Genomic DNA, 13780 nt, shown 5'->3' with positions numbered 1-13780 from the left:
GAATCGTAATAGCTGACGCAGATTTCATCGATAACATTTATCGAAGGACTGCGACTAATCACGAACGAGTTGGAAGGACAGCCGTTTTCGAACTCTTGACTCGCGCAAACAGTTCCGTTTTATGAGTTAACGTGCCTTCAGTGTTCATGTGATCACATGATCAATGATCACATGAGAGCGATCGTGTGAGGAAAGCTGATACCACAAACCGCCTTCCGATGACAAAACCGGAGACGCATCCTGCTTCACATGTCGGCTGCCCAGACTGCCCATTCAATGAAACCCTAACTCAAGGTATGGTTGTAGGTGGCATAGTGAGTAAGCTCAGCGCATCTTCCTTTTCTTTCACGTTGTGTGAGCCACCCTCCGATGTGCAGGTGCGGCCGCCGCGGGCCTCGGTGCAGTCGGTGTGCCTTAGGCCAGTGCTCCGCCGTCGAAGTCTCCACACTCTCCAGGCTCGCTAAAAACACACTGCGCGCTCTTTTCAAGGCGTTCTTGCAATACATCTGCGCCGCACCGGAACGAGCGCGGAGTTTAGTTAACACCCAGTCTTGCCGGCTCGCAGGCACTTGCGGTACCATTTACCTTGTATACAGGCATGAGTCTACGCGAGAGCGTATGGAATCGCTTACTGTCCCATCAAAACTCAAAGGCTTCATGCTGTCTACGTGGTTCGAGTAGGAGTTGCGGGCCCAGAACACTCCCGCCATGGAAGACCCGACAGACGGACTCATCCTGTGACAGCGTGCCTACAGAATATTGTTGCCCTAAGCTGCTTCTAGAGAGTTAACTAATATAATTATATAGCATCGCCGTTTAGTACCGACTAATCGGTGCCCTTGTGGGGAACTGTTACTGCTGACTATACGAGCTGATAAGAGATATAAAATGTTGACGCAGCAAGTTTTGTGCACTAGAGCACGTCGCGAAACGATTCAGCGTGGAAACAAGGTGTGGACAACTTGTTTGGTAGCGAAGATTCGTATCATTTTTAACTGTGGACAGCACTTGCCGGGACAGTAATACGGTCGAATGAACGCAGACATGGGCTCACGTGGAGTACCATTAAAGTTCTCCTATACGTTCATGAACATGAACAAGAACAGTCGAAATTGAATTAGCAACATTTGACGGTGTGCCATACACTTTGAGCCTATGGGCTTGTACTACCACGCTGTGGTCATTCTGCAGTGTGCGAAACAACAAACTTGCGTCGTTTAAAGTAAACCAGACACATGCGGATCGGATGATCATGATGTGTCCCAGAGTGGATAAAGTTTCGTGCAACGTCTACGGCGGGTTATACGTAACGTAGAACAATCAAATTGAGCGGTGTGGAAGCATCTTCAACTATGGTTTTGCATTTCAAACGCAATCTGTCTTGAACCGAGTGTCCTTAGCTGGGGGGAGGCGTTATCCTAAAACAACGCATTTACAGAGAAAAGCACTACGTTGTAGGAGTTCGCATTTCTATCCCTTTTGGCGTTGCTGTTCTCCGTAAACATACTTGGAGACTGTCGGTGAACAGAATAAAGTATACACTCCACGTCGCAATGGGCAAGGAATAGCATTTCTTCGAATCAGCATAGTACAACTTTCTCTCAACTGCCACACGTACACATGGTCTGTAAGAATCGCGCGTGCGTTTTTGTAAGCCGAACCAGTATAGCGTTTTTCCCCTATTTAGAGCAGTACATTCACGAAAGTTCATTTCGATGCCCTCCGTATGCACGTCGTCCCGAACGACGACGCATTCCCTCAACTCTGTCAATCCACTGGCGACTCGCTGAGCGGTCGCACTCAATTACGCATTTATCGCGCCTCTTTCTCATTTCACGCATCTAAGGCATGCCATACTCGTCTTGTGTTAATTCACGATTACGTATTGATTGATGATTGTATTAGTTGCTGATTCTTGAAAGACCATTGCTATACCGCAATAACCAACCCCTCTAAACCGTTTCGTCGTCCACTCCAATGACGCGCCTATATTCCACGCCACTAAAGCTGGCGTCTGTTATGTCATGATATTAAAACAGGCAGAAGTGATATACCGAGCACGAAGTAAGAAAAGACATCACCTATAGACTAACAGTCATGAACGTGTACACCTGAAAGTTGCCTGTAGCTAGCATAGAAAGATTGTCAAGTTCGCATGGCAAACTTGAGAATTTCCAGGCGTTTCGAGCTACTGCAGCATCAATACGCCTATAGAAGATGCCAGCGGCCCCTTAAGCTGGCATAAAATTTAAGCACGCGATAGCGTGGGGGGCTTGGGAGCAAACATCGCAACGTTTTTCCGTATGACCCCATGCGAACGTTCGTGGATTAGCGATGTCTCGCGGCAAGTTGGCGTGCTCCGCGAAAAAATTCCATTCTCGGCAAACAAAGAAAGCGCACGATCTCAGGAAGTGGGCGACGACTCGGCATATCGACGGTGATCTTTCGTCAAATGATTAAATCGTGCCGCGCTTGCTCTTCTATACGCGTCGTTGTGCTGCTTCGACTACGAACGCAAGCCTTTACAAGCGAAGCTATAACGGTGTAGACGACTCAAGACCACCTCCTGCTGTCGTGTAGCGTCGTGATATACACCGCGGGTGAACACTGCGCAAAGTGCATTTAAGACGACGTTAAGCTTCTATATATATATAAATATATTTCCCAATCAGAACGGTGGCGATTAGTGTTTCCCAAAGCGTATACATCGACGAAGTTCTGGGCCTGCCTGTCTCACTGGTGCGGCGCATGTTCCGCCGAGCGCGACGTCTAGCGACGAGCGTGGGGACTTCTAACGGTCTCTTATCTCTTTCTCCGCGGAGCGTACAGAGATGCTATATACACTAAACAACACACTGTTATTCTACCGGGGTGAATAAAGGATGTTAGAGAAAGAGAGGACCCACGCTGTGATTTACTACCTTCCAGCGGACGCCATGGTATCCACGTGTGCCTGGTCGCCGTGGATGTAGCTGTAGTGCACATGGATTGAAACGCGCCAATTTATGACTAAGCAATGCGTGTTGTTTTGTTTCCAACATCTGCAGTTTGTGTTATGTCAGCGTAAGTTTGACCCAAACATTTACATCGGACCTAACATTGTCTTTAGCGACCAGATTCAGATAGACATGACGTGGTTATCGTGAGTAATTCGCAACTTTTATGACCTGTTCGTGGCCCGATTATACAACATGGAGGTCATTGAGATGATCGCCCCGAAAGAGAAGATACCGGAAAGTGCACTTTTGGAGAAGACGGCAATTCTTCGCGCTTCGGTGTTTTTGAGAAAGTAAAGAAGCGCTGATATACTATATTAAGTAAATAAGTGCCGGATCTCAACAGAGCTTCCGCCCCGCCGCGGTGGTCTAGTGGCCGAGGTACTCGGCTGCTGACCCGCAGGTCGCGGGCTCGATTCCCGGCTGCGGCGGCTGCATTTCCGATGGAGGCGGAAATGTTGTGCGCCCGTGTGCTCAGATTTTGGTGCACGTTAAAGAACCCCAGGTGGTCAAAATATCCGGAGCCCTCCACTACGGCGTTTCTCATAATCAAATGGGGGTTTTGGGACGTTAAACCCCACAAATCAATCAATCAATCAACAGAGCTTCCGGCCGCCACCGCTCAGCGGCGCCACGGTATCTGGACTTTGCGAATTGCTCATCTAAGACGTTATAGCGAAAAAAAAAAACGATGCCGCGTTTCAGTCCGTGAGTGCTGTACATGTTATGGAACCAGAAACCATCCTCACTTTCCTGCATGCCTCTATTTTGCTCACAGGTGAGAAGAAAAACGGATCATCATTGAGAATCGGTCACAACGGGCCAGAATTGGAACATGCTCGCTACGCGTGTCTGTATACTTTGTCAAGCCGTAACGGATGCTGCTCATTCCCCGCATCTCCATCGCCACATTTGTAAATGACAATTTCACGGGCATGACGTCACGACACGTTGAAAGTGAGTTTCTTCTTCAAAGGTAAGCAATGCCTAGGGAGGGGAAAAAATGTATGCGTATCAAAGAGGAAATGGGTGATGGTTTTCTTCCGTTTCAAAGTGCAATCGTAAATTTTTAGTGCAATTCAAAAATCAAGAAACACATTCTAGAGTTCTCGAGTATGTTTCGTTGTTTCGAGTGCTTGAGAAACCACGGAGAAAGAAATGAACCACCATTGAACTCTAAGTAAAAATAAATCGACTTCAAAGGTAGAGAAAGTGATCCAGAGCTGCACACGGTTTATTGTTCTCCAGCCAGATCAGAGAGCGGCGATAGAGTGCACTACACTTCACAAGAACGAAATGGTCGATTATTTTTTGAGTACCTCGACAGTACGCTAAGTGGCACCGTTAAGCTATCATTACCATACACACACGCTTAAAGGGAAAAAAATGCGTTGCAGAATTAAACTATCATTATGTGAAAACAATACTTGCGCGATAAATGGAGCAATGAAAAAGCGTTCGAGAGAAAACTAGGAACAAAAACAAAGTGTAAACTATTTCACAGAGCTTTGAAACGGTTACACTGGAGTTCCACGGAGAAACAACAAGACAGTTAAAAACATTCGACAATAACAATCTGTAATAAATCGTGACAAACACTATAGCAGGCAGTGAAAGAGTAGCTGTAACAAACAAACAGAATAGAAAAGCTTACGTTTTCTAAGTGGTCCAAGAAGACGCGAACATCTATAAGGCCGCGAAAGTGCCATCAGTATGCGGGAAAAAAAGTGAGCACGAAGCCTACGTCTCTCAAGGAGCAACGCAAACCAAATCTCCCGCTCTGCTGCTCGCGAGATATAGTCCTCCCCCAGTTCAAGCATCGCCTACGCCCTCTTCGTGCGTCGACGTGCAGCCGAGGCCGTTCACCAGTACTGCAGCTTTGTCTGGGTGAGCAGGAAGAGCGGGAACGGCTGCAGGCGGTTGGCCAGCGTGGCGGTGCGGCGCCATCGGTGTGCGCGGTACGCCCTCTGCAGCGTGCGCGCCGCGCGCTCCAGGCGAAGCCGCTCGCACCCGCGCACGAAGAACTCGGCGAGGACGTGCGCCGCGCGCTGTTCCTGCTGGCGCTTCATGGTGCCCGACACGGGCCGCATGTCGGGCCGGCGAAGCTCCGGGTAGGCGGCCGCCGCGTCGGCCTCCAGGCTTCGCCGCAGCGGCTCGCAGAGGGGCTCGTACATGTTCATGCGGACGCGCAGAAGGGACTGCAGCAGGTGGACGTAGTGGACCTGCGTTGAGAGGCCGCGAGCACTTTCTCAGTTGGGCTGCGTGTTTCGATTTTAATGTATTTGTTGATCACGTCACGCGATGGACATGGGCCGGGCATGCAGCGTGTAGACAGGATAACCGCTGGTCATTAAGGGTGACTAACTGGATTCCCAGAGAAGGCAATCGGGTTAGGGAGAGACAGAAGGTTAGGGGGGCAGGTGAGATTAAGAAGTTTGCGGGTGTAAACTGGCAACAGCAAGCACAGGACCGAGTTAACTGGCGGAACATGGGAGAGGCCTTTGTCCTGCAGTGGACGTAGTCAGGCTGATGATGATGATGATGATGATGATGATGATGATGATGATGATGATGATGATGATGATGATGATGATGATGATCACGTCATATTATCGCCACGTTTCCTCCGAATTCAGTTCTGTGTCGGAGTACTATAGCATTAACAGTGGGTTAGTTCGGTTACGTTGTTCCATAAGGTGACTGTTTTGACATGCTGGTAAGACATAATCGACATTTCAACTCGAGGCTCCGTGGGCGCCGTCATAGTCATCTCTGGGGCTGTTAGTGCGCGCGACTCCCCAAAAAATGCACTGCCGAGGCTGTGAAATAGGTATTTATATTCTCGTGCAACAGCCCAGAAAGGAGGAAATCCTCTTCTCCGTAAAAAAAGGTTCACAGGAAATGTAAAAGCACTGAAGGCGAGGACAGAGAAGAACCTTGAGACACACGAGCGCTGTACTCCGTCCCCGTCTTGTGTGTTTTCGGTTTCTATCAGGTTACGTTGAACACGTTACATGTTATGAAAAAAAGGCTCGCACTGGAAGCCACGAAAAAAAACATTAATTGCTCTCAACTGTTCTGACTTCACATTAAAATGTAATTTGTGTCATGACTAGACGTAGAGCTTACTAAATAAATTGGTCACCAGTCTCTATGATCTATTGTATATATATAATTACGTAAACTTCGCTGTTACATCAAGAGCACCGGTGATTTCAAGGTGTCCCTCACTATGTTCGGTAGTCTGACAAACCCTCGTGAAAAACGTTCCGCTATGACTCAAACCAGTGATATAAGAGTGGCAAGTTCTTTTGTTTGTTTGTTTGTTTGTTTGTTTGTTTTTAGCTATAGGGTACAGGAAACGATGCAGAGAGCGACATTTGGTAAGAGGGCGCTGTAGCGGAGTGAGCTCCCCACTTCGGTGTCAGGAGGGCCTTCCCTAACGGTAAGGTTATCGCATGATTTCTTAACCCCCTGCTAATCGAACGTGTAATAGTATGCTAGACATATCTTTAAAAAAGGCGCGTTTGTACCTGCGTATAGATTTATCACAGAGGATTCTGTACATCCAACATCGACTACAGCATGACGTGATGACTTTGAAAATGTTGGTACGATCCAATATTGAAGCGTAAAAAGCTGCCGTGGCATGCAGCAATTGTCTATTTTGAGCGTAGTACGAGAGGTCAGCCGGGTAATATTCGAAAAGTGTTTTGACTGACCACGGATCGAAGAGAAATTCCTATACGTCGGATTCCCTAGCCCAGAGTACTTTTCCACCCAGTTACTAAGCGCGATTGTGAGGCGGTTTCCTTTCTCGGCATATATTTCTCATCAATTCATGGTCATGATCAACCAAATATCACTAAAACGCACTGATGGGTATGTTTGCTCGTTCTTAACTTCACAGACCTCATGAAAACGAAATTTGTATTAGTGCCTGAGTCACTTCTACATGTGATGTTACAATAAGCTGAATTACGTCGTTAGTTATGATGGACTCTTACATTAGCTACCGCTTCAAGTGCTCGATGTAGCCAGGAAACTGCACTTTTTTTTGTCTAGTTTCTTGGACATAGCCTAAATTTAACCAGGACCTAATTAAGTGTTCCGTGGTCCGTATTTCTCTTCCATTCTGACGATTCTTCGTTAGGCATTAATACTTCGTTGATATTCGCCGAGAAATACCCGTGAGTATTTAATGTTGCCGTAGATCCCTCTCTACACAAGTTCTACATATGCTCCACGCAATTATATATCTAATAGTTAAAAAAGAACAAAAAAGGGCGGTGTCCTCGACGCGCGATACGGGGCTAAATGTGTAGAAGCTATATATTCCCAGAAACATTTACCGCTTCGGCGAACTTGGAATTAATAATGCACGAGATGGGGACACATCTCTGCGGTACGCAATTCATAGCCATAAATGGGCGCTGAATGTTTCATGTCCCTGATTCATGCAGTTTTATGGCTTTGCAATAAACTGAATAAATTCATGGTACCGAAAACAAGAACGTGCTCGTAAAATTGAACTGAAGCGAGGTAAAGCAGGCACGTTGGAATCTATGACTCAGCTTCGAGGACACCTGAGCACGAAACTTTCCGCTCTAATAACAAACAACCTGAGATGCATGGACGTTACTGATATATTGCAATGCAACGTCGATGCAAAAGTGGCTTGAATCTGTGACGCAATAACTATGTCACAGATTTTCAGTCTTTCGCGTGCACTTGCGGAAGAATAAGCTCCTCCAACCATACTGCCGCTTTCGCTTTATGAAAACATGGTGTTTTTTCGGCCCACTTTAATAAATTCGGCGTTTTGAATAATGATGCGAGAGTAATGGCCATGACGTCTCCGCGTCCAAAAAAGTACTGCGCCAAAAACTACCTTAAAAACTACTTCGCTATTGTGATGACACTGCAGCCGATCAGACGAGAAAAGTCCTATCATACTAGCCACCAAGTGAAAAAAAAACATGCATAAATAAGGTATTACAATTAGAACTATGGCAGAAAAGCGCAGTGGAATATCAGAAGAGAAAAAAAATACGTCACAGAGAACTGCAGAGTTTCATATTTTCATCTGCTGCGCCTCGCTTTCAATTCTGTTTACTTGAAATTCGGGAAGAGGCATTGCTGGTTTTACGCTGATTGCTTAAGAACAAACGAAACTCGTAAGTAATAAAGCATATCGCAATTTCTTCTTGTTTAACTCCGTTTTCCGTTGTGGGTGGGGACCGCGTATGTGTGGTGAGGCATCATGCTACGCAATAGATTGTACGGCGCAAATTGCACTACCCTTTTTTCAGACGTGACTCCCATCGTGATTTCCCCATTACAACAGTGAAAGGCCCCTTTAGGACATTCTCTTGAAAAGGCACGATAGAAGTAACGCTGGCACTCTGGCAATTATTAACGAAAAATATTACAGGCTGTTCTTTTTTTTGTCTTGTGTTAACAAGCCCCCGTGGAAACTCTATAGTCGGCGCCTCCTCGCCAAGGCAAAAAGAGAAACTCGGAAAGCGTTGAAGTAAAACCCACAAAAAGAAAAAGCAGGATCGTTCATAAGGCAGCCCATTAGAAACACGCCATAAGCTATAAATAAGCACACGTTCGTTGCTGAAGCTCCACACGTCTCACATTAACAATATCTTCTTTCGGAAGCTTGTAATAAAGGTGTTTACATATACGCCCAAGAAAATCCGCACATTTATTACTTCAGAACGGTCTATGAGTTGCTTTTATGACAACATTTCAAGCTGACCTGAAAATATTTCAAAAAAAAAAGCTCCGTCCTCTTTCGTCTTATACGCTACGTGTTTTCTCGATCGATATTGAACAGCTCACACACTAACAGGCTAGCTCGACGCCTCACTTTTTTAGAGCTTCTGGCTGCAATCGCACTCAGTAAGCATGGGCACTGGTTTTTATTCATTACTATTTAGGTAAGCGGAGCGTTCAATACATGAATGAAGCGATGAATGGTGTGTCACTCTCGTGTTTAGTAAAAAAAAAAGTTCAGCAGCTTGTTTAAACATTCTGTAACACGTCAAAGTGAATGCCTGCTTCACAGTTGGTAGCGCGTTCAGTTACACAAGCGGGTACCGAGATTCTTGCACGACATATCGATCCGTAATGCGACACACAAACATTAAGTTACCTTGAAGATCTCAATTAGTGCATTGTTCAATTCCTAAAGCCCTGAGCACTTCAAGCGGTACTGAACTATCTCCGGAATCGGCCCATCTTTGAGCAAGCAACCACGGCATGGTAGGACGACGTCAACGAGTGACGACGACGTCACGTGATTGCATTCTGGTGCTGTCACAGATGTGACATCACGCGGACGGCACCGGCACAACGTGACGCTGTTAGGGAAGTATGTCACGTGAGTTTCTGTAGTAGTTCATTCACCTGCCATTTTTCGCTCAACAGTGAAAAACTTACGGGCTTCGTCTCAAAAACAATAAATCCGTGAACCTAGACATCTATGGTTCAATAAATTGACAGACAAACCAATCAATCAATCAGTTCGAAGCGTCTCACCCTGTCCCCACTTAGCAAGGGCACGTCCATGATGGCCAGAGCCAATGTGTTTGGCCGGGGCAGCCGCAGAGGACGCGGGAGCGAGTCCAGCAGGACTGGAATCGCGCGTAGCGGTAGAGTACGCCGCGCGGCCACGTCGAGTTTTGCCCAGGCGGCCGCGAAGTCCACCAGGTCAGCGTCCGACAGCCCGCTTAGCTCCGTGTTCAGCGCCTGCAAGAAAGTGTGCGCGTTGTGCTTACGTGGGAGGGAACCACCCACTACGTTTGTTTTGCAATCTGTGACGCTGAACACCGACGGCGAACACCCGCTGAGTGAGTCCTATAATTGTAGTTACACTGAAATGAAATTCAAGTGATGACATTAAGTTCGCACAGGCTTGTCCTCGATGTCGGACTTCCCGGGGCTGACAGTACTTGGAACGCGACATCAGAGGTCCTAGCCCGCCATTATCTTCAAAAGCTTGCATGGTGATAACTCTCCGCATTGAACGAAGGGGTGGGGTGTTCATTACGTCCCTTTCTGACCTTCTGGATGATTATGGTGGGAGCGACACCTACTCCTCCAGCGCGTAGTCGTATGACGCAGATGTGTTGACGAATTGAAAGCCTGTGTTATAGAAGCTCAGTCGGTAAGACGTTCACCTTCGGAGATAGGGGTCATAGTTTCGACACTTAGCACCATAAAAAACGTTTTATTTTATTTATAAATTTGTTTATCTATAGTTATCATTCTGACGTTGAATAGGGCTGGACAGACGGACTGTTAATTTTTTGAAGATGCCATGAAAATAGTCCTTTGTTTAGAGACTCGACTCGTGATATCCCTTTGGAGTCACAGTAGCGACGTGTAAGCGGATAATTAGAACTCTCCGCTTGCGGCCTTCAATGAAGCGTTACTGTCGACAGCGTCAACCTGGTGTCATTTATTGTCTGTCTAGTGTTCGTCAGCATCGGGAACAGCACCCAGTCATATACTTCATTGTTTATTTCGCATATACAGTGCCGATCAAAATTTCGGAGACCACGGGATTGCGTGGCGAACAGCGAGGTGGCGCCTTCTGACGGCTACCAGATAAGCTCGAGGGCGCGCACTGCGCATGCGCACCCTCTTCTACCTGCCAGCCTGCGCTTTCGCTTGCTTCAACTGTGCACACAGCGGAGCGCCCGAATAATCACAAGATGTCACTTTTGCAGTCGCTGCGGAGGCACTGAGAGATGGTATCGTGACCAAAATACGTCACTTGTAATGGCAGTGCTCCACGGCGGCGAGAACAGGTATATGGCGTGGTTTGCCATGAGACGGCCTTGCTCAGTAATTTTATCACATTTGTTGATTTTAAAAAAACCGACGCAATGCGCATTTATTCGCCGCCGCGGAACGTCTAAAAACCAAGGCGCGGAAGCGGCGCACAGCGAGCACTGCCACTACAACGTACTTTTGTTACGATATGATCGCTCAATGCTTCCGCGGTTACTACAAAAGTGGCACCTTGCCTTTTTTACGGCGTTCCAGTATAAGCGCAGTTGAAGAGGGTGAAAGCGCAGACTGGAAGAAAGAGAAGGACGCGCTTGCACAGTGCGCGCTCTCGAACTTCTCTGGTAGCCATGATAAGGCGCCGCGTTGGCCTGGTGATACCATTCGGAGCGAATTATCCTGGACAGACGTCGGGCTTGAGAGGGAGAAGGCTGGAGCCATCCACCTCTTTTATGCATTGCACACCTGCAATGCCAGGAAGCAAACCTGGCTTCCTGGCAAGCAAGGTGTGCTTCCTGGCATTCCAGGCAGCGAATGTGCCCGTCAAATCTTCAGGACATGTGTGGATGGCTCCAGTCTTCTCCCTCTGTTTAATGTGTTTAAAGACTGCCCGTGAGTGCAGAACTGTGCTCGTGGTGAAATATTTTCTTCATGGAACGACCTGGCCGAAACCTACACTGAGGTACTTTGAAATGCTGCTACCAACGCCGGAGACAAGGAATAAGTTGCCTAGCGAAAAGCGGGACGTCCTGGTACTGGCCGACTGCCAGGTACCCGAAGAGCACCCTCATGTTCTTCAAATGGGACCCAAGTTCTGCCCGGCATCTACCCCTGACGGATTCGAAAAGCTCGCCTTGGCACGGTCAGCAGCACAAAAAGTTCAGGAAGTGAACAGTTTGCATTGTGTTAAGGAATGTGCTTCAACTTTGTCAAAACGAAACGAGAGGGTGAGTGTACTTACACAGCAAACTGGGCCCGATTATTAAGTTCTTTGTTTCTAACAGCCTGAGGCTTGTTACTGCTGATAAGGAAGGGTGTTTTGTTGTTCTATCTGAAGAAAAATACGCTTCAAAGGCGTTCGCTGCTATCAGGAAAAGGTTTAATAAAGTTTGAGAAAAACCACCTGAAGTTGAGAAACGAGCCATCGCTTTGCTGGAATCTAGCAACATGTGCCGACTTGCAACTTCAGTGAAAAGAGAGAAAAAAAAATCGCATCGGAACCATTTTTTTAGCGAAAACCCATAAACAAGACATCCCTAGCTTTTCGAACATTAATTACGGGACGAATCACATGGCAACATGAAATTTCAGCGTTCCTCCAGTTTCACTTGTCTGCCTTGAACTTTCGGGACCCTTTCCTGGTAAAGGGATCAAAGCAGGTTGTCGAATGCTCAGCAACCAAAAAACTACTTTTTTAAACTTGAATTCTACTCTTGTATTTTGGGGTGATAAGTTTTACGTTCAAACGTCTGGCACTTTGTATCGGCTCTCGTGTATCGCGATGGTCTTGTTTGACATATTTTCAAGGTTTTTTGACAGGGCTTTGAAAACGACACTGAACAGCCTTGTAATTAATGTCTTCAGGTATGTCGATGATTACCTTGTGCTCGCTCCTTTTGCTTCCTTGAAACAAAGCCGGGATAAGATTATAGAAACCTTCAAAGAAAAAGAATTGCGTCGCACGGACGACATCCCGCAATGTGATATTTTGCAGTTTCTCGATTTTGAGTCGTCTTTTCACGCAGATCATTTATGCTGGTCTTATTCTCCCCGTTCAAAGAAACCAATCCCAGATTGATTGATTGATTTGTGGGGTTTAACGTCCCAAAACCACCATTTGATTATGAGAGACGCCGTAGTGGAGGGCTCCGGAAATTTTGACCACCTGGGGTTCTTTAACGTGCACCCAAATCTGAGTACACGGGCCTACATCATTTCCGCCTCCATCGGAAATGCAGCCGCCGCAGCCGGGAATCGAACCCGCTACCTGCGTGCGGGTCAGCAGCCGAGTACCTTAGCCACTAGACCACCGCGGCGGGGCCAATCCCAGATTACTCTTCTTTGCATTCCAAAGTAGTAAAATCGGGTATTGCGATTAACCTTCTCAATTCTGCTGTAACGAAGTCCTATTACCACAAAATTTCCCGGGCATTTTCAAATCAAATAATCAGATTGCGAGAGGCAGGCTTTCCGTTTACTGTTCTAATTTTCGCCGCTCAGGAGGTATTGCGAATGAAGCAAGGAACGAGATGCCCCGTAAGAGATGCAGATAAACGACGTAAGCTTCCGGTAGTCCCTTATGTGCACGGGTTCTCGCATGGGATAACAAATGTGCAAATAAAGTTTGAACTTGACGCTGTATTTTCCGCCAGCAAAAAAATTACAGCAAATGCGTTCAAGAATTGACTTGAAAAGCAGACTGAAGGCAGGCCTCGTGAAGAAAGGTTGTGATGTTAAGCGTACCAATTGTTTCACCAACGTCGTTTATTGTATCCCGGCCCAGCAGCGGTGGTCTAGTGGCTAAGGTACTCGGCTGCTGACCCGCAGGTCACGGGATCGAATCCCGGCGGCGGCGGCTGCATTTCCGATGGAGGCGAAAATGTTGTGGGCCCGTGTGCTCAGATTTGGGTGCACGTTAAAGAACCCCAGGTGGTCTAAATTTCCGGAGCCCTCCACTACGGCGTCTCTCATAATCATATGGTGGTTTTGGGATGTTACACCACACATGTGATTATAAATATAGCATCTCACTGTTTGTGTCAGGTTATATATTGGGCAGACTGGGCGCTGCCTGAACATTCGCCAACAAGAACGCTACAATGCGTTGAAGTCGGCCCCAGGTTTACATTTATCTGCCCATTGCACAAAGCGTGGCTGCGTATACCTGAATTTTCGCGCACGTAAATATAATACGTCTACCGTCACACAAAAACTAGAGAGATTGCGGAAGCCTTTTTCATAAAGAATATTGATAGATGCGT

General features: G+C 47.0%; 1 protein-coding gene across 1 annotated transcript in view; it reads right to left on the bottom strand.

Annotated features, from left to right (window-relative positions):
* Positions 1–4234: 4234 nt before the first annotated feature.
* LOC119167176 (sodium channel protein 1 brain) overlaps positions 4235–13780 on the bottom strand; it is an 83854-nt gene continuing 74308 nt past the window's right edge. The window contains exons 27-28 of the mRNA XM_075868014.1: positions 9546–9755; positions 4235–5218 (exon numbers count right to left, since the gene is read on the bottom strand). Coding sequence (XP_075724129.1) covers positions 4859–5218; positions 9546–9755 — 570 coding nt within the window. The 3' untranslated portion in view covers positions 4235–4858. The remainder of the gene's footprint in view (positions 5219–9545; positions 9756–13780) is intronic.

The sequence above is a fragment of the Rhipicephalus microplus genome, chromosome 1 (genome assembly GCF_043290135.1).
Source record: "Rhipicephalus microplus isolate Deutch F79 chromosome 1, USDA_Rmic, whole genome shotgun sequence".
NCBI lineage: Eukaryota > Metazoa > Arthropoda > Arachnida > Ixodida > Ixodidae > Rhipicephalus > Rhipicephalus microplus.
The sequence above is the reverse complement of the archived record's forward strand: the minus strand, read 5'-3'. Positions and strand labels throughout refer to the sequence as shown.